The sequence below is a fragment of the Callospermophilus lateralis genome, chromosome 13, assembly GCF_048772815.1.
Source record: "Callospermophilus lateralis isolate mCalLat2 chromosome 13, mCalLat2.hap1, whole genome shotgun sequence".
Lineage (NCBI taxonomy): Eukaryota > Metazoa > Chordata > Mammalia > Rodentia > Sciuridae > Callospermophilus > Callospermophilus lateralis.
Genome location: NC_135317.1, coordinates 18,087,150 through 18,107,878, shown reverse-complemented (window position 1 = coordinate 18,107,878; position 20,729 = coordinate 18,087,150). Strand labels below are relative to the sequence as shown.

At 45.1% G+C, this 20,729-nt stretch overlaps 1 protein-coding gene across 4 annotated transcripts in view; it reads left to right on the top strand.

Moving 5' to 3' along the window:
• Dip2c (disco interacting protein 2 homolog C) overlaps positions 1 to 20,729 on the top strand; it is a 375,630-nt gene that overhangs the window by 257,335 nt on the left and 97,566 nt on the right. For all 4 annotated transcript variants that reach the window (XM_076872837.1, XM_076872836.1, XM_076872835.1 and 1 more), the window contains 8 exons: positions 4,210 to 4,320; positions 10,340 to 10,463; positions 10,806 to 10,915; positions 11,091 to 11,193; positions 13,215 to 13,279; positions 16,382 to 16,475; positions 16,609 to 16,728; positions 17,914 to 18,028. In XM_076872837.1, coding sequence (XP_076728952.1) covers positions 4,210 to 4,320; positions 10,340 to 10,463; positions 10,806 to 10,915; positions 11,091 to 11,193; positions 13,215 to 13,279; positions 16,382 to 16,475; positions 16,609 to 16,728; positions 17,914 to 18,028 — 842 coding nt within the window. The remainder of the gene's footprint in view (positions 1 to 4,209; positions 4,321 to 10,339; positions 10,464 to 10,805; positions 10,916 to 11,090; positions 11,194 to 13,214; positions 13,280 to 16,381; positions 16,476 to 16,608; positions 16,729 to 17,913; positions 18,029 to 20,729) is intronic.

Sequence of the window (20,729 nt, the reverse complement as noted above, 5' to 3'; positions counted from 1 at the left end):
AAGAGATGAGGCTCAGTGATTAAGTGCCCCTGAGTTCAACCACTGGTACCAAAAGTACATGTATGTAGCCAGTGTCTGATATTCATCTGTGTGTAATACTTATTATTAAGTGCATATGTTAGACAATTGATGATAACTTTCTGTTCTAATCAATAGGATAGGTTATCTGCTTCAAAAATCCGTTTTCAATAAAATACTGCAGAGTAAAGAGCATTCAGTCTTTACTATAAAAATTACCCACTTTTCCTGTGGATGACTATTCCAATGCAGTGTGGAGAATACCTTCTTGGACTTCAGTAAAAGGCATTTATAATGTGCAAACTAAATGTTTGAGGATATTGTGAGAAATGCTGAAAATTTAAAGATGCATCACAGGTAAGGTCTGACATCAAGAAGCTTGCACTATTATGCCATAGACACACACTGATAATTAGTTTTTACGTACATGGGAAAGTAGCCAGGCACTGTGGCTTGCACTTATATTCCTAACTACTCTGGAGGCTCATATGGGAGGATTATAAGTTCAAGGCCATCCTGAGCAGCATGGTAAGACCCTGCCTCCCGCCCCCCCCCCCAAAAAAAGGGTTCCCCAGAAAGGTAGTAAGAGCCAAATTCTTTGAGGAAGAGAGATTGTTTTTTACTTAGGGGAATGTATGGGATCTGAAAATACTTCTTTGGGAGAAAAAATAAGCCTTTACCCTCGTTCAGGTACTGTAAATAGCATGAGGAGGAGCCAGGAGGGAAGGTCTGGTGTGCAGGTGAAGAACACCTTGCATTCAGACAGTATTTTGGGGGTGCACCATGAAAGGCCTTGGCACAGCTAGTAGTGTGAGCTCTTGGTTCCTGATGGATGTACCCCATGGATGATTGCCTGTAGGCACACATCAGAGGAATGTACCAAGAATTAACAAAGTGAGCTGTTGATTAAAATTATGCATCTACTTATGCAGTCTTACACTGGGATGGCTATGGAGTTACCAGTACAACTTGACTTGTGATTGATGTACTAAAGGAAAACTTAATGGAAACTTTTCAACATACATCAGTTTTGCAATATCTCATTCTGAAAAGTCGGCTAGATGAGAAAGTCAGAAAAGGAATGGAAGAATTTGTTTGTCTGCGCACATGAAGCTGCTACTCCTCAAGACAAATTGCTTTTTTAAAAAAATAGCCTTTTCAGGTATTTGATCTTTCTTACTCAGTTTCTTTGAGACCATGCAATAATGTACAACTTTATATTTTACTTTTATTTGCTTTACAACCTTTCATCACATTTGAGTACAGTTCTGCAAAATTCTGCAGTGCAGCACTATCAGCATGAACTTCAGCAGTGACCCAGTGGCCAGTTGAAATCCTGGATGCAGTGGGTCTTATCTGAGCCCGTGCGCTGATGACTGGGACTGGAGCCAGTCCTGGAGTTCTCCTTGGAAAGGAGTGATCCACACTCCGGCTCTGGGAATGTTGCTTACCTTTGTGGTTTTTTTTTTTTCCCCCTCATCTGCCCTTGAAGACTTTCACCTTCAGAGGTGATATTCTGGGAAGAAGAGTTGATATTCTGGGAAGAATAACCAGCCTGTATTTAACTAGTCCTTTGTAAATGGGCTGTCCTGGGTGGAACTTGCCAGGCCAGGCTGTGCCATGGCGTGGTCGGCTTCCTCAAGCCGTTAGGTCTGCTTCATGGGAACAAGTTGTGCAGCAGCAGCGACCTGGAAATCTTGCAGACTTCCGATTGCACATTGCTTCCTTGTTGGACTATGATTTGGAAAACACGCTGTCAACACTCAACTCATCAAATGAAGGAGAGCCCTTGTGGCTAATGCAACCTCACGCTGGTTATAAAAATTGTTGCTTGTGCTTCATGTGCGAAACATACAAATAAATTCTTCCATTCCTTTTCTGACTTTCTTATCTAGCTGACTTTACTAAACCATAAGAAGGCCATATGGATTCATCATGTAATCCTAAACTTCTGCTAGTACCAACGATTCTGTATTGCCAGCTTGCTAGTGTGTCCACCTTAAAGGCCCAGCCTGCTCCCTTCTCATCTGCCATCACAGTCCCTTTATGCTATCCTGCTTCCTTAGATATTGAGACAAATTAGCATGTCATGTCTAACTGTTCATACTAAAATTAATAAGGTGCTTTAAGGAGAACTTCGGAATTTCAGAATGAGATATTGCAAAACCGATGCATGTATATCCAACCATGGGATTATGTTAACATATGTGCTTATGTTAACATATGTGCCCAACTTGACTGTCCATAAGGAAAAGTAATGCTAATGCTACAGCAAAAGGTGGGAAGCATTCACGTTTAAATAGAAGCAGAGTATTTCAGAATCTAGTGGGTTTGGAAATAGGACTGTTTAAAAACCTACCATAGATTGGAAATTTTCTAAAATCTGAGAATAGGAAGGAATACTTAAGATATATTATTGGATTAACAAGAGAGCAAGTTGGGGCTTACATTGAATTAGCTGAACTGTAAATAAGGCATGTGCCAGGTAACAGCGTGGATCCGTGGCAGTCTGCTTATGCAGTGGTGGTCCCGTGTTATTGACTAGTGAATTTTAGTACATTCTATGCTCTTTCACTATCACAATAATACCTATGGACGCATCTTTCAGAATGCTCTACTAAAATGAAGTCTAGGTTAACCTAAGAGTTGTCAAAATTGGAGGAAATAATTATTGAATAATAGACAATCATATAAAGGAAAAGTTTGAGCAAAGCATTAAATGTCTAAATCAATAAAAATAAGTCTTTGCATCAAATATAAAAGTATTAACTACCCTTTTTCCTCTCTAGCTTCTGCAAACCAGAGAATGCATAGGATCCTTAACCTCTGTGGTTGACTTATCTTGCTTAAGGATGGTCTCTGCTTCCATCCATTTTACTATAAATTCCATATTTCATTTTTCATGGCTGAATAAAATTCCATTGTGTATCTATATACACCACATTTTTTCTATTCATTCATTGATGGACCCCTACTGGTTTCATTGTTGTGAATTGTGTTACTAAAAACAGAGGTATGCATATATCACCATAGTGAGGGAGTTTATTTCTTCAGGGTAAATACCAAGCAGTGGGATACCTGGGTCATGTGGTGGTTCCATGCCTGGTCTTGAGGAGCCTCCACACTGATTTCCACAGTGGTTGTACTAATTTATTAGTCCTACCAAGAAAAAATGTTCCTTTTTCTCCACATCCTCTGCATTTATTTTTTTCTCCCTTTTTTAGATACACAGGACAGTAGAATGTGTTTTAGCATATTATGTATATGTAGAGTATAACTTATTGTATCAGGATCCATCAAAGGTTGATCAGTAGAGGAAAAGGACCGAGGGGTGGGTTGTAGGGGGTGAGTGAAGACATGCTGGGGAGTGATACTGGACACATTCTATTGTTTTATTGTGTGCATGTATGAATATGTAACAAGAAATCCCATCAGTATGTACAAGTATAATGCATCAGTAAAAATGGAAGAAAAAAAAGTTACTACTGTCTATTCATTCAAATTTTAGGGAACATATTGAAACACTGATTAAAAAAAAAAAAAAAAAAAAGATAAGGGACATTAGCGTGCACAAGGTATGCCAGGCATCACAGTAAACTCTCCAGGTAGTTTTTGCTCATTTGACCTTTACTATGACATGAGGATACATTTTCTGTAATTCTCATTTTTCAGGTAAGAACTAAGACCTGGGCCAAAATTATACATGAGGTTCCTGAGCTGAACCGATATGGGATCTGAATTGAGTCTTCTCTGGGCTTGGATCCCAGAGTATCTGTTCAGCAGCTTACTAAAAAGTAATGTAACCATTGAGTTATAATAGGGAGGGTTGCATCAAAATTCAAGGAACTACTTTAAAAGCTCAGTGGAAATAGTAAAATTTTGTGTTACAGTGTCGTTCCTTCTGTGTGAAAAATTATGTGGATATAGAAAACAGGCAAAAAGACATAGCTATATCCTGGTGGTTATATTATAGATGACCGTTGCTGATGCTTGTCCTTCACTTAAACAGGTATTTAACATGTTACGTGGCTTCACTAACATGCTTCTTTATGTATAGCACTTAGTTTTTATTCCAGCAGACGACCTTATTTAGGACTTAAATCCTGCTCCTGGGCGTGGTAAATCCTGTGGTGTCTTAGAAAGCAAGAGACTCTGTTAATGTTGCAATTCCTTCTTGGCCTATCCCCACAGGTGGCACTGGTGTTCCCCAACAATGACCCAGCTGCATTCATGGTGGCCTTCTATGGCTGCCTATTGGCAGAAGTTGTTCCTGTGCCCATCGAAGTGCCACTCACGAGAAAGGTAAGGAACTCATTGATCACAGTGAGCTCCGGGAAATGACAGGCTCTGTTGCAGTCGAGTGTTCTGTTGGATGAGAACATGTAGGCCACAGTTTCTAAGATGGCCTTGCATCTCCACTGGGTGTGGATTAAGATGCGCTGACATGTTCTCACTGTTTCCTGAGGCTCTGAACAGGTCTTCATCAGTTCTCTGAAAGGGAACAGTTATGCTCTCCCACCACTCAGCTGCCAGGGCATGCTGCTTCCCAGAGCGCTCAGCTGAGCTGAGGAATGTCAGTCCATAGAGTGCCATTTCTCAGTATCATGCGCACTTGACAGCCGGCTAGGTGTCCTGTGCACCAGGGAGCCAGGTAAATTATAGCTTCTTAATTCTGTTTTGTTGTGGATGGCAGAGAGTTTTGTTTAGACTTCTTGACATGATCAAGCCTCAGGTTTACCTGTGATTTATAAGATCTTGTTCTATAATTAATTCTATAATTAAATAAGCTTATTTGGTATGTTCAGCGTTTTGTCCAGTGTGAACTACTATTCGTATACTACTGGCCAATCTTGGTCTCTCAGTCTATAGGGTTGTGTGGTGGTGGTGTTCAGCAGAGCAGGGCTGTAGCAACTTCAAGAGGAGTAGAGGGAGGACGTATTTATGGAGGCTGCCCTGAGTTACTTAGGCTTCATTTACACGTCTGTAATGAACAAACTGGGCTGACCCTTTCAGATCCCAAAGGCAGAGCACTTGCTTGTAACCCAGGCTGTTTCCAAAGAAACACCTGCCTGTCTTTGTGACTCCTCTGACATTGAATTTTATTGACTCAGGATATAAGAAAACATTCTGCTGTTCTTCGAACACATGGGTAACTCTCCAGGGCCTGTGCAGGTTCTGTGGTCGTGTTTTACACTCTGCTCCTTGGATGGGAAGGGGGAGAGCGTGGGGCTCCTCATGAAAACGGACAGGGAGGTTGCCATTTTAATTTCCTATTAAAAGGCTAAAGAGTTCACTAAGCATGTGGCATTGTGAGGCAGGGCTGCAGGGGAGGGACCCACAACCCCGACTTCAGTGCCCCCTCCAGCAAGGGTGTTGAGGATGCCGTTGCCACCTTAGGGAGAGCCTTGTCCCTACATGATTTACACTGGGACCCCAGATGTGCACTAGACACTCATCTTCCCAGTCTGAGGATGTTCACAGCCTGTGAGCAGAAGAGTGAGAATTGGGGATTTGAGTGGGATGACCATGGGCTCCTAGTGGCTCTTGCAGCCCCACCACTACCCTAATCCTGGAATCCAAGATGCTGCCATTCAGTTGGTGTGTATTCTAGTGGGAAGAAGCTCTCTGGAAGTCAAGGAGCCTGTGCAGGGTTAGTGCTCAAAATTCTTTGTGTTTCTAAGCAATAGCAAAGTATAATGTGGAGGAACTCCTGGGCTAATGTGGGGACTGGGTCTGAGGCTCAGTAACTAGATGCCCAACAGTTAACCACTGTCATTAGATTTGTCTTTTTAAATGTATAGCCTGGTGTTTTCTAAACAGGGTAGGTTCTCAGGGGCCTAACCTGAGGACAGGGGGTAGACGACTTCCTGAGGAGTATGTGTACTGCCCCTCGATAGGCAGGGGTGTCGCACTGTGATCTGGAAACAGGGCAGAATTTGAAAGGCCTCTGCAGCAGTGGTGCACAGAATCCCAGGGGGCAGCCATTTGGGCCATGAACTTTTTCCTGTAGCACATTTTAAAAATACTAGGAAATGCAAAGTAACTTTTGAGTCCAGTTTGGTAGAAATGCAGACAACCTTTCTAAGGGGGTACTGATGTGCAGGTGTGTGACTATGGAGCAGCAATAAGCAAGAGAAGGGGAGGGCTTTCTTCTGTCACAGGGAGACCTGCCAGTTCCCTTACCTGGGACAGCCCTGTGCACCCAAGGAGAGGTCACTGGTCTTACTGTGCATGGGGTGGGATTGGCCTGGGGCCATGGGACATCTCAGAAGGCACTCTGTGGTCAGAGGGCAGTGGGGATAGAGGTACACCTGGGGCTGGGATCTCTCACTGGATGGGAAGCCAGGGAAGTACCACCTGTCCTGTAGCTCACTCATTTTCTGGGATGCAGAGTGACAGGCCCCACTTTGTGGCCTTGATCTTAGGACCAGAACACATAGGTAGAGGGGCTGAACTGTGTACATACTAAGGACAACAGGACATGAAAGGTCTTCTGGGCCAGTGCCAGGACCTGACCAGCCACAGGGAGTTGGTCACTCCTACTGAGCTGTTCTGTCTGCAGAGGGTGTCTTTCCAGCACCTGCAGGTGTCGCTCCCTGTGCTCCTGCACATTGCTAATCACTTGCGGTGATTAAAGTTTCTAAACGTCATGTCAAAGTAGAACCACTAACAGGAGGCCACGTTTTGTGTGTGTTGACAACTTCCTATGAGCGGTCAAGATGGCATTTTGATAGAGGAAACGCATAGAGAGCTCTAGGATATTGGGGACCACAAGTTGGGGACAAGGGACTGGGGCTGAGAAGCTGTGAGGATGGGGTAAAGGCCTCCTCTGGGTGGGGAGGGCAGCTCCAGGGAGACACCCCCTCCCCAGCTAAGTGTGGTGAGCAGGACTGCTGGCATGTGAGGTTTATGTTCACATACTCCTAGGGTATCGTATGGATGTTCATGTGAGCGAGCAAGTATATAGTTGGGCCTGTGTGTGTGTGTGCATGTGTGCTCATTTGTGTAGGCACAGATGTGGGTGCAAATGTAAATGGATGGGTGTACTCATCTGCACGTGTCTACTTGTGTGTGTGGAGATTTGTGCAAGCATATGTGTAGGGGTGCGTGTGTGTTTACTGGGGATAATTGGTGAAGTCAGATTAGCCAAACTTTGGTAACTGTTGATGCTGAGCACATGGAATTTTGTCTGTTCTAAATTTCCATCATAAGTGCAGTTTTAAATGTGTGGCCAAAATACATTAATCACCAAGTGAGGTGGCACCCATGATCCCAGTGTCTCAGGAGGCTGAACTGGGATTGCAAGCTCAAGGCCAGCCTAGGCAACTTGGCAAGACCCTGTCTCGAAAAAGTCCAGGATATATCTCGGTGGTAAAGCGACCCTGGGTTCAACCCCCAGCATCTCCCTCAAAAAAATTAATTGATGAGTGTATCATAGTATTGTAAGGAAAACTTCTCTCACCAGTTTATTTACTCCACTTGGTTACATTACCATAATCATAAATTTTAGTGTTTTGTGTTGACCCTGTAAAATCGTTTAAGGTTCATTTCTCCATTGATCTTACCGTTATCTTATGCCGTCTCCTAAGAGCTGACAAACTGTGAAGTTGGCAATTTGAGTAGGCAAAGGAGGAGACTGGACGAACACTACCAGTTTGAGTGCTACACATCCAAAATGAGTTCATGTGGGGTGACTTCATGATCTTGTGTTACCTATGTTGGTCAGAGAACCCTTTGGTGGGTGATTGGTGCTTTCTGAATGAGGCTTGGGTGGGATCCAGTGACATATCCAAACCAGCCGAAGTGATTGCTTGAGGAATCATTGCCAGGCCAATCATGTACAAGGAAGAACTTTTTAGAAAGTAGCATCAGTCAACCCTTTATATTTTGGCAAAGCACTGAAAACGAGAATTGTGAACTCGGGTTTATAGCTTTTCTTCAGCAGAGAAAACAAGTCATCAAGGAGATTTTGTGGTAGAGGCTGATCACCTGCCTCTGCTGGCAACATTAGGGAGATAGTGATAGCACCAGTGCCCACCCTACTCCCCTCTGAGTGTGGCAGTGCATCAGCCTGTATCCCAGAAAGAAACTGCCTGTGGAAGACGGGTGTGCTGGGGAGAAGTATGTGGGAAGCGACATAGTGATTTCGGAGCCCTGGTGCGCATCCCTAGGGGGATTCGTTTCATTTACATCATTCCTAGGATGTCTCGCTGTTTCCCTGGGTAGCCTTGGATCTGTCAGGAGGGCAGGTAGCACCCTTCCAGAGACAGCAGGGGGACCTGATGTATTCTGGATGTAGCTGCTGGCTGGAGGGCAGCTGAGTGGCTTGTCCTCAGGGTCTGTGCTGAGACTGCCAGGTTCTTTTCCTGATGCCAGTGTGCTCAGGGTCCCCTGGCACATGCTGTGATGTGTGTTGAGGGGCTGGCTCCAGGTGTCTGTATGGGGTGGGGACAGGCCTGGTAGGTGCTGCCTGAGAGGGGAGCTGGGTGCAGAGGTCTTCTGAAGGCCTGTCTGCTGGGCCCAGAGAGGGCTTTCTGGAAGGAGTTGAAGAGGAGCAGGTGTGAGGTTTGTACTCCACACTGACTGCAGCAGCCTCCCGTCCCGCCTGGGCTCCCTCGCTTAGTCTTAGGTCTCTTTTTGTACATGGCTTTATCACTTATGGGATTAAATCATGTGTGGATATTAGGAGGACAGAGTGCCAGGGAGGCAGGACTCTTGGCCAGGAGGCCTGAGTGTTACGGCCGCCTGCCAGTGTCTAATTGGTCACTGCATGCTGCTGTGGATGACTGACCGAGCCACTCCCCTTCACATTGCCATGCCCGATTATGAGTCCCCTTGAAAAAGCATTGCCAAAGGGAAGAGTGCTCTGGGAATGTCCCCAAGATGGGGACTGTTCCCCTCTACTGAGACCCAGAACTCCCTCTCCTTTCAGGGTTTAGAGTGCACACATCGTGTTTGTTGGTCTTTGCTCCTTGAAGATACTCTGAAGAGACGTGTGCTCACTGCAGATTTAAATCGACAATAAGAATAGTATTGATCAGGGATGGGGTTGTGGCTCAGTGGTAGAGCGCTTGCCTCGCATGCGTGAGGCACTGGGTTCAATTCTTAGCACCAAATAAAAATAAAGATATTATGTCCATCTACATCTAAAGAAAAAAAAAATTAAAAATAGTATTGATTAAACTTCTGACAAACTACAGCTTTGAAATTGTGATGCTGCTTTATTTACCCAGGTGAAAACACTGGGCTTTGTCCCCTGGTTTCCTGTTGGTGGGGCGGGCATGGGTGTAGTTGGAGCCAGGCCCTCTGCTGCACCCATGGCCAGCAGGCTGTGCTTGGGCTCCTGCTGGGGGCCCACACAGAGCCATCTGGGTGATGCAGCCATGACTCATTCACTGCATTAGGACATTTTTATTGCTGGGAAATGCTGGTTACTTTGGAGCTTGGGTTTTATTTTCTGAATCAAACAATTGCAAAGCAATAGCCAGTGTGACTGGTGGGAGTAAGAAAATTGAATTGAAGTGACTCTGCTGCACATTTATCTTTCTGTGGGGCAGCTGGAAGTAATGGGCAATAAAACTCACACAGGGTGGTGGTTCCTTTGGCGGCTGGAGCTGGGGAGGGCCTCATCTGCAGTGTGTGCTCAGATGTGATGTTCCAGAGTCAGTACTGGCAACGCGGCGGCTTCCTGGGCCTTCCTGTCTGCAGAGTTGAAGGCCTGGCACTGTGCCATTTTAGTTTGTTGGTTACTTCTCAGGGTGGGAAAGGTGACCCAAAAACTCTTCATTCCTCCACTGAAGGTGACTCTGACAAGTGTACCCACACCAGATGTATCATCTGCATCTCCTGTTTTTGAGGATTTAAAAATTAGGTACTTGGCATTAGTGTAATAAACAAGGTTCTCTTGGCCCTTTCTCTCTTCCATAATGATCAAGTGTTGCAATCAGTCTTAGAAATTAGAGGGGCCAATCATGACAGTCTCTCAAAGAGACCCACCAGGGGCCACCCATGTGCTGAGCACTGTACATTTCCTCTCATTTATCCCCAGAGGCAAACCTATATGAGTTTGCTTGTTTATCCCCATTTTACAGTAGAGAAAACAGTCCAACCAAGCTAATTTGCTTTGCAAGTGTCGGGGCTGGGATTGGATCCAGTTCTCTGAACTCCCAAGCCCATCTGAATTACTAGCTAATTGTTCAGGAAGGAAGAAGCAACTTGGGGAAGTCAGTTCACCTTCCCCTAAATGTAGGGTCAGGCTGTGCTTTTACTGGGACTAGAGCCATGTTTTAGATTATCTCTTCTCTCTCTGTCACCCTCTCAGGATGCAGGCAGCCAGCAGATAGGCTTCTTGCTTGGAAGCTGTGGAGTTACTGTAGCCTTGACGAGCGATGCCTGTCACAAAGGACTGCCAAAAAGCCCGACGGGAGAGATCCCACAGTTTAAAGGTACGCTGAGGAGGCTTTAAGAGTCCTCCTTCCCGAGTCCTTCATGTTGCGATGGGCTCTTTCACTTGAGGAAAAAAGCCCCACAGGATCCAGGCACCTCCATTTGCTCATCTTAAAGTCTGATAACACAAGCAGCTCATCGGCCCATGGGTGATACCATCTGACTGGCGGTGGCCTGGGTTCTCTTTTGTTGATGTCTGAGATTTGATGACGTATCGAATTGTCAGATTCCGTCTAGCCTGGAGTGGTGTTTGAAAGTATGCCGCACGAGTGGGGAGAGAGTCTCCAGACCTATTTCGTGGGTACTTCTTACTTAAAAGGAATTTGTCATTTATTTGCAAGGTTGGCCAAAGCTGCTGTGGTTTGTCACAGAGTCAAAACACCTCTCTAAACCTCCTCGAGATTGGTTCCCACACATTAAAGACGCAAATAACGACACCGCTTACATTGAGGTAAGTGGAACACTGTCCCCTGGCGGGCCTGGGTGTGTGCTTTGGGAACAGATGTGCACTTCCAGCGCCAACAGCCAGACACCCCACACCTCTGACACCTGGGGAAGCTGATGCATGTGGATCAGGACTTTGCCTCTTGGCACCTAGTGTCTATGCATTTTCTGTCTCATTTTAGTACAAGACGTGTAAGGATGGAAGTGTGCTGGGCGTGACGGTGACGAGGATCGCGCTGCTGACACACTGCCAGGCGCTCACACAGGCATGCGGCTACACAGAAGGTGTGGATGAGGCTCCGGGACCTTGGATCTTTTGTGGGATGTCTGTTGACCAGGGATGCCTGAGAGGAGCCAGCCCATGTTGCTCCTACTACTGAGAGAGTGGCGTTGCTTGTGCCCGGCTTCACTGCCATAACAGAGGGCTGCACATGTCTAGCTTACACAGTAGAAAGAGTGGTTCTGAGGCTGAAAGTCCAAGGTCAGTGCTGGCAGGGTTGATTCCTAGAGGGGCATCTCCTGGGTTTGTGCCTGACACCCTCTCCACGTGTCTCCACATGGCCTTTTCTCTGTGTGCGTCTCTGAAGAGGGTTTCTCACGCTTTTCCAGACTGTCAATCGGAGCCCACCCTGTGACCTCACTTAGCATTGATTATAGACTTTAGCTCCAAACATAGTCACATGGGTGGGCTTTCCCCTGTGGATTTGGGGGGACCTGCTCCAGCCCATAACAGTTAACACCATGGATTCCATCTCTGGCTGCTCGTGTGTTCTTACAAGTGGGGTGTATTTTGTTTTAAGTTCCCGTGTTTTGGCACAAGCACCTCTGAGGGTGGTTTTTGAGCTCTTCGGGTGTGGACTTCAGCAGTGGGAGTGGTTGGTCTGTAGTGTATTTTCCTTGCTCTGAATGGCTTCATCATGGGAGGCCAAGAGCCGCAGTGAGTAGGAGCAACCTTGGTAACAGCTCCAGGTGGGACGCAGAAGAAAGTGTTCAAGTGGGTCCCTCAAGCCATTTGGCTTACCGCCTGGGTTCCCATAGAGGGTGTGGCTTCCACAGATGTCCACACACTGACACTGAAGATGCCCTTGGTGGAACCTTTCTTTAGACTAAAATGCTTCTCTTTTTTCTACTGTTGGCTTTGTCTCCACTTCCTTCTGATAATTACTCTTTTTAAAACGACTCATTTGTCTCACGGGGAGGTCCTGCTTGTTTGATCTGCAGCCCTTTTGGCCTGGGTACTGGTTGCCACTGCCCAGCTCACCACCTCATGAGCTGTACCCTGGGCCTGATGTCTTCAAGGTTCAGGGCTTCACCCTTGGGGAGTTGGGGAGCCAGGGATATATGTAATATTTCCATAGTGTATAATAAATATGGAGTATTTATGTATAATATCATAATATGTATACATTTCTCTACAGAAGTTTTCTTATGAAAAGGAATCTAGGATGTCCCTTTGAGCATGTTTATTTTGGAAGCCCCTCTGCCTGGTCTCCTCCTTATTTCAGCCTCTGAAAGGGAAGCGGGAGAGGTGACCCTGCACACTTGGTGAGCGTACAAGGAGGAGTATAGAGGCGTTGTTGAACACCCAGGGCAGTGAGAGGTGGCCCAGGCCATGTACAGGCAGCTCTTGTTCACTTGGGTTGATGAGTGTGATTTGGAGGAGGAAAGGGAAAAAAAACCAAAAAAGCCCCAAGTCGTGCATGGCTGGCTGTAGCTTTGCAGCTGGATTCCATGGTGGTAACTGTTCTCTCCCGTGTGTTCTTAGCACTGTTTTTCCTTTTTTTTTTTTTTTTTTTTTTTTTAGCACCCCCACCAATAATCCTTGAATCCTCCTCCATCCCTTTCTGTGCTGATCTCGCCTCCTTTCCCATCCCACCCTGACCCAGGAAGACTCTGGTAGAGCAGAGTAGGCCTGTCCATTGCCCAAAACTCCCTCTTCCCAAAGCAGAGCACGTGACCATGGGGCATGCTTGTCTTCCTGGAGAGGCACACTTGAGGGAAGGGGGAAGAAATCTTTCAAAAAGAAAACAGGGAGGGCAGAAATGCACAGGTGGAGAGTTGTCCAGTGACGGTGTGGGTTGCTAATGCTGCTCACTTGTGTGTCAGAATATTGCCCTGGAAACGCTTCAGGCCCAGCCAGCGCTTGCTGTGGTCTGGATGAGAGCTGCAGAATTTCTTCAGAACTGTATTAAATTGATAGTCTTGTAAGATCCTTTATTTCCCCCTGAGTCGATATTGGGTTTTCTTAGCATCTCTGACGGTGTAGCTTGGTCGTAACCCTTGTAACTTCTTTTTTTTGTGTGCAGCTGAAACCATCGTGAACGTGCTAGATTTCAAGAAGGACGTGGGGCTCTGGCATGGCATCCTGACAGTAAGTGGAAACCCCCCAACCCTCGCTGCCTGTCCTGTCAGTGTACCCCATGTCAGAGCTCAAGCTGGTTTGTGTATGGGCAGAGTTTGCAGGGTCCTTTCTTTCTCCACTATGAAGAAAAAAATTATCATCATTGGGAGTCTTTTTTTCCTCCCCTGAGGTTGCTCACATCAGCACTAGAAATCCAGCCAGGCTCGGCAGCTACATGCTTGAGTCCTGGACCCACCATGAGGTTACCATTCCAGGGCAGCCTTTGAGGGCCCATCTGGAGTTCACCATCTCTCTTCCCTTGCTTGGGGCTTTTGAGGTTCCACAGTAATGTTATCAATGTCCTATTCATGTTTAGATGACTTTTCCACGCACTTTATCCACCCAGCATGTTCTGTGTGTGTTCTTTCTCTAGTTGGTGTTTATGGATGTTTAGGGATCTGCTGATCCACTTTCTATGGGGGGACAGCTTTCACAATCTCCCCTTGAAGAGGAAAACCCAGCACAAGTTGCAAGGATGTTTGTTTCATTGTTAGTGCCACTTGGTGACTGATGGCAGCACTAGTGAGGGCACCTCTGATAAGAGAAGTAGCTTTATTTAAAGTGTTCTTGGGGCTGGGGATGTGGCTTAAGCAGTAGCATGCTCGCCTGGCATGCGTGCGGCCTGGGTTCGATCCTCAGCACCACATACGAACAAAAGATGTTGTGTCCACTGAAAACTAAAAAATAAATATTAAAAAAAACTCTCTCTCTCTTAAAAAAAAAAAAATTTAAAGTGTTCTTGGCACTTAAAATATGTGGTGTGTCCCTGCTTAGAATCTCTCCATGTCTGTTTCCTCTATGGTAACTTTCACTTGTTTTTCTTGTGAAAGGTTCCATCTTTCCTAAAGTAGAAAATCTAGTCATTTTTGCATGAGCAATGGACATTTGAGTACAGAAAAAGTTTTATTTCTTTATAAGCCGGAATTGATATAAAGAACATGTAGGTATCTCATAGGCCAACTGTTTGCAACTCCAGGCCAGCCCCCTGGCCTCTGCTGTAGAACAGTTCATTTCTAGCGTCTGCATATCCTTAAATGCTGAGATGCAGAAACACAGTTGCGAATGCTGCCACACTGAGTGCGGTTGGTATAGAGGGGAAGAGCATGGACTTCGGCATCAGAACCTGGCTCGGGGCAAAGCCCTCCCTTCTGAAGCTGTGACTTGGGCAAGTGTCATGTGCCTCTGGGCAACAAAAGTTTGCTGAGGGAGTCAGAACGACAGCCCGTGGATGTGGGTGACGCTAAGAGGATGCTGTTGTGGCAATGGGTCACCCCTGTCGCTGGATGCACCACGTTTCTGGTTATGGTTACCCTGGATGGTCTTGCTTTCCATCTCTCTGTAATCACCTCCTCTGCTGAAGTGGCTCCCTGGTTGATCGTGTCTCCCTGCTTGCTATTGCCATCCCAGCTTCCTGCTGCTGTTGTTGGCAGCCAGTGCATCCACAGCCAGGCAGTTTTCTGACCAGGTAGCAGTGCCTGCTCTACAGCAGCCTGGATAGTCGGTGACCTCAGTGTGGGCTGGTCAGCAGCACAGGGAAGGGTGTATGTTGGATCTTCATTCAGAGGTCTCACCATTGAAGCAGCTCCTCTTACCCCAACACAACAGGCAGCCAGAAAGGACTGGCCTTGTGTGTGCAGTCCCTGTGAGTTGGCAGCAGGTGCCACGGGTGCCCGAGAGGCGAGCCATGCTGACTGCAGCGTGGAGGCACTGGCCACTTGTTTTAAAGCTGCTCTTGGCTGTCTGTTTTGAAGAAATGGCTCCTGGATAGTCTTGATCTACATTAGCAAGGCAGGAAGGAGGACTGAGTGTGATTGAGACAGCTTCCCTCCATGCCAAGGTTTCAGTGTAATATTTAATTCACAAAATAAATTTTGTGAAATAAAAAACTGTAATACCCTAGAAAGAATAAAGTTCGGTATGAATGATTATTCAATGAAATGGGGTTTTAGTGCATGTATTTCTAATTGACACATGGCACACTTGATGCAGTATGTGGCCCTTCAGTACATGTAATTTCATGTGTAAAGGTCATCTCAGGGTAATTGGCATATCCGTCACTCAGACGTATATCATTTCTTTCTATGGGCAACATTAAAATTCTCTGCATGTCATTTTCAAGTATTTGGTTGTTGCCTGGTTATCCTACTGGGCTATAGAATGTGAGAAGTTACTCCTCCCAGCCAGCTGCATCCTGTATCTAGTAATCACCTCTATCCCCCTCCTTCCCATATATCTTTCCCAGCCTCTGAAAACTGCTATTCTGGTCTCTGCTTTGAGATAGGATATTGGCTTCCACACGTGATTGAGAACATGCAGAATTCCTTGTGCCTAACTTATTTCACTTAACATAATACCATCCATGTTGCCATCAAATGACAGGATTTCATTCTTAGAGATGAATAATTTTCCCTTGCAAACATATACTCCATTTTCTTCATATGTTCATCAGTTGATGGGCACCTAGGTCAGCTCTATATCCTGGCTATTACAAGTAGCGCTTGTGCACACATAAGGGCAGGCATCTTGGCAACGCGCCAACTTCATTTCCTTTGGACGTGTACCCAGTCGTGGTGTGTGCCATGCAACGTGCTAGTTCTGTCTTTACCTCTTGGAGAAATTTCCATACCATTTTCCACAGTGGCCCTGACAACATACATTGCCACCAATAGTGCCAGAATATGTGTAACTTATCAGCCATTGATGTACCATCTTTGGAGAAATGTGTTTTTGTGTTATTTTAAGCAAAATATTTTCTTAAGGGTTTGCCCTTAAATTCTTTGACTATCGGGAGTAGTTTAGAAAGAGCAGTAGCAGGGAGACTGAGCTAACCTTTGGGAAGTCACCTAAGGGCACATGCCCAGTGGTGTTGAGCCTTGCTTCAGCTGGCTCCCACCATGCCCAACCAAAGCTCTCTTGTGTTTGTCACCTCAAGTGCCTCGGTGAAGCTCCTGAGTCTGTCCCTTTGGCTGCTGCCTTGGTTTAGTAGAGGTGCTACCTGCTGCAGAGAAGCAGCCTTTGCCTCTGGTAACCCCTCCTCACTGACCCCTCACATGTGTCTGTCCTTGATTTCAGAGCGTCATGAACATGATGCATGTGATCAGCATCCCATACTCGCTGATGAAGGTAAACCCCCTCTCCTGGATCCAGAAGGTCTGCCAGTACAAAGGTTGGTCTCCCCTGCGCCTCGTGGGGGTCTTGGTGACTGAGACGATTCACCATCCCCATATCTCTCCATTACCTCTTTTTGAATATCAAATGGCCTGATAGTGACACGCCATAACCTCTGCCTTTCTTTGTAGCAAAAGTGGCATGTGTGAAGTCGAGGGACATGCACTGGGCACTGGTGGCCCACAGAGATCAAAGAGATGTCAACCTCTCTTCTCTCCGCATGCTCATAGTGGCCGACGGAGCAAATCCCTGTAAGTGAAGAGTCCATTGTGACTTGAAAGATGGGCACGTGGTCAGGATCCTTTTTCTCAGGTGTCCTCCTTGGCTCATTGATTTCTTTTCTAATCTTTAGCGTGTCTAAGAAATTGTCTTAAAACAACCAGCCAGTGTTACTCCATGCTGTTAAGGGCGGTCCAGTAAATGGGCCAAGGGCAAGGTGTTTGCAGGAGCACAGTCCTGAGGTTCATGGCACATCCTGCTTTCATAAGCAAAACTTCCTTTTTTTAATTCAGCTATAAAATTTTACCTAAATCATAAAGTTTCATGAGAATTAAATGAAGTAATACCTAAGTATAGTCCCTTGGCATGTCATAAGGGCTCAAGAAATACTGCTTATTTTATGGTTTAGAGTAGTTACATTGATCGGTAAGTTTGTCATTTTTAATGAAACTTCATTATCAAATCCTATAACAAATTCCCAGATGAAGTAAATTAGCACTGTCATAGAATAATACTAATATACTTAGAGAAATATTTTACTTAAGGAACTAAAACCTAGGTAGCTTCTTTTGTGAGAACAGTACCTAAAGCCAGCAGCCAATTGAATGAATGGAGGTGAATTGAGTTGTGCACCTTTAAGTATTTGTAAGTTATAGTAGCAGCCTACTATGCTTTCTTAAAGCCTGATGTACCCGTGTGGGCTTATAAATGGGCAACTTAGTTTTGCACTTGAGCCTTTCATTTATGAAATAATTCAGTAAACATGAGCTTATTGAATAAGTAATTTATTTTAATCTATAATGCTCAGAACAATACATCTTTTATAAAGCAAAGCAATTCTGAATTTGAGAATAGTTCAGTTTATATTAATTATACTTGAGTCTTATCCAAGTTAATATAGAGGAGAGTTCGCTTCATTTACTTTAGATTCATGCATTTTTCAAAACTTATGTACTGACCATGGAGGAACCAGTTTCAGAAAAGTTGCTAAAATAAGCAAAAATATCTTAAGCGTAGAAGTTGCTTTTTTAAAAAATCTGAATTTCAGATTTTGAGAATATTTTCCTTGAAACATAAAGAATAACTTGAACTGTTTCTCCATGATCCAAATCCATGTGTACCAAAATCACTTCAAAACTGTTTTATATTCTAGAATATTTTAAATTTGGCCCCAGTGCTACAGCTGTCTGACCCTTGTCCCTTTTCCCCCCCTCCAGGGTCTATTTCTTCTTGTGATGCGTTTCTCAATGTCTTCCAGAGTAAAGGCCTTCGTCAGGAGGTCATCTGTCCGTGTGCCAGCTCACCAGAGGCCCTCACCGTGGCCATCCGGAGGTACTGGGTCACCTCGGTTACCATGGGCAGTGTAGAGAGCCGTCCTAATTAAGCAGCCCATAGAGACCTGGGAATCATGAGTCAGTGCTCAGTGTGAGAATAAAAACTAGACCTACCTTCTTCAGGATGGGTTCATCTCTCTCTCATGCTGGCATGGATTCTTGTGAGTCCTCTAGATTCTCGACTTAGAAAAACATTTCTCACTCTCTCCAGTTTCATTGTAATTCCTGAGTAAGTAGAGCTCTTTGAGTATGTAGAGCAGTACTATCTTGTCCTTGCAGGTCACACTTGTTTTTGTTGGCATGTGAGAGTCTTGGGCTTAATTTGGAGATGGGATGGCATGTGCGTGGGCTGAAGTGAGATGGTTGCGGCCACATATAGGCCTTCGCCTGCCATTTTCTAGTCTTCCCTTTCTGCCCTCTGGGATGCTGCACTTCAAAGAACACTGGTCGGCCAAGCTTTGGAGCAGTGTGGTGGTGGCACATCCAAGAGCTCCTGGGTCTATGATGAACAAACACACCACAGCTTGGGCATCCAACTTCCTGGGGTACTTTCCCAGTTCATGTTCTTCACAGTGTCCTTGGTCATGAGTCACTGAGCTGCTTCAGAACCATAGCGCTTGGGAGGGAAGTGGTTAACGGGGATATAAAATGTATTCTTTCAGAATGAGGTGAGAAGTGTTCAACACAGTAAATAGTCTCAAAAATGGTTATTGGTCAGGCTATTTTATCATTCTCATTAACTGGAGTTGGCTGTCAATCATCCCTTCAGCACTCAGTTATCAACACCAATGTAAGAAAGGCCTGCATCTCATAGATATTTGAAAATTGTAACATGAGTTTTCAGTGTTTGAGTTTCATCTCCAGTTAGGTTCTATGTCATGTAGCACAAATGTGCTCTATTATGACTGGATGATCAAAAAAAAATTCACATAAAATATGTGAGTTCTGTGTGACTGAAAGATTGGACTTTCCAACAGTATTCACAGGAAGCGTGTCCTTAAATAAGAAAACTTCTAATGCTTTGGATGTTAGTGAAATATTAACTAGATTTTGTCACTGAAAATTTGAAAACTGATTTTACTTTTGGTTGAATCAGAAATTCAATCTTTCACGTCATTTAAGTACGTGATGCAACACAGTACCATCAGCCAGAATCCAATCTTCACTTTTTAGGAGGATCATACTGTAGGTACTCAGAGAATTACTTTCTGCAGCTTGTATTTGACCTTTGAGTATAAAACATGCTTAGGGTTATACAGTGAAGCAGATTTACCATCATGATTATGTTCTTCCAAGATCCTTTTTAAAATGTGACTAATTTGGGCACTTAAGCATAGATAAAGAAGAAGCTTCAACACATTTGAGGGAGGCCGAGGCTCAGAATTTGAACCCAGTCTGGCTGGTGGTTGGCCACACGACCCCAGAGGAAGCCCTGGCTCCAAGGCCTCAGTTTCTTCTACCAGAAAATGAGTGAATTGAATTTGTTAATCCCTAAATTTTCTCCATATCTAAGTGTTTTAAGATCCCCCAGTTCTGCTAAATGGCAACAACACATAGTTATGATCAAATGATTTGCTTTTCCTAAAAATGTACTCTCAGTGCTGGTAAGAGTTGCTTGGCAGAGGAAAAAGGGATGAGCAAAGAATTTTTAATCTTGTCCTTAAAAGTCTCAAAGTATTTCTTGAACGAGATTAGAAATTTAGGACCAATAGTATACAAGTTAAGCCGCAGGCGTTTACTTAGTGTAGCTTGTGTAGCCTGAGAGGCTTTTCCCTACAGTTAGTGGTACTTGAGCATAAAGCCAATGGACAAAATGATGAGTATCAAAAAGAATCTGCTTGTGTAATTTGGGTCCATAAAACCATAAGTGGGCTGGGAATTATAGTTCTATGATTTCGTAAAGCGTGAGGCTCCTTCAGGAATAAGCAGTGTGGATTGAACAACTTCCAGACCGTTTGTTACAGAGTTGAACCTGCTCTAAGTGTGGTGACTAGCTGTATCTATGAGCAACGGGAGTGTGATCAGGTGACCTTCACGGATGGTCCTTCAGCCAGTGCTTTTGAAAAGCATGACTTCTGTTGGCAGACCCCAGGCGTGCATCTGCTCATCCTCTGGCTTCCTGCACACTGACCACTGTCTGGCGCTCGCTCTTGTGTCCCAGAGCTCTTGCCAGTTGTTCCCACATGACTGGTAAAAAAGCCCAGAAGCAGAGCAGGTTGGACAGACACAACTAAGCCCTGTGGCCTCCATTCGCAGCTGGCAGTGGTAGAGTTCCCTTCGTTAGCAGTGGTTCAGGGAAGTGAGCTCTTATCATGGGTGCTGGATGTTATAAAAGATCGTCACCTATCACCATCTATGCTAGCTGGCGACCTAGTGCTGGGTTCACAAAATATGACTATTCCAATAACTTAAGAAAGCACGCAAACACAGAAGTACCTTTAAAAATCTGTGATGGCTCTCCAACCTTAAGGGTCCGTGGAAAGAGAAAGCACCACTGGAATTCTTATATAGGGGAAACACAAGGGGAGGTTCTATGGAACACTCAAACCCCAAAAGGGCAAAGGGGTGGGATTACAAAGGAACAGGTGCCATAACTCAAGCCCACTGGGTGATGCCTACTCCTGGAGTCATGCCTCATTATCAGAGAGGAGTTAAAGCCCAAGTTATTGTGGGGCACAGTAATTGTTCAGAATCCCGTG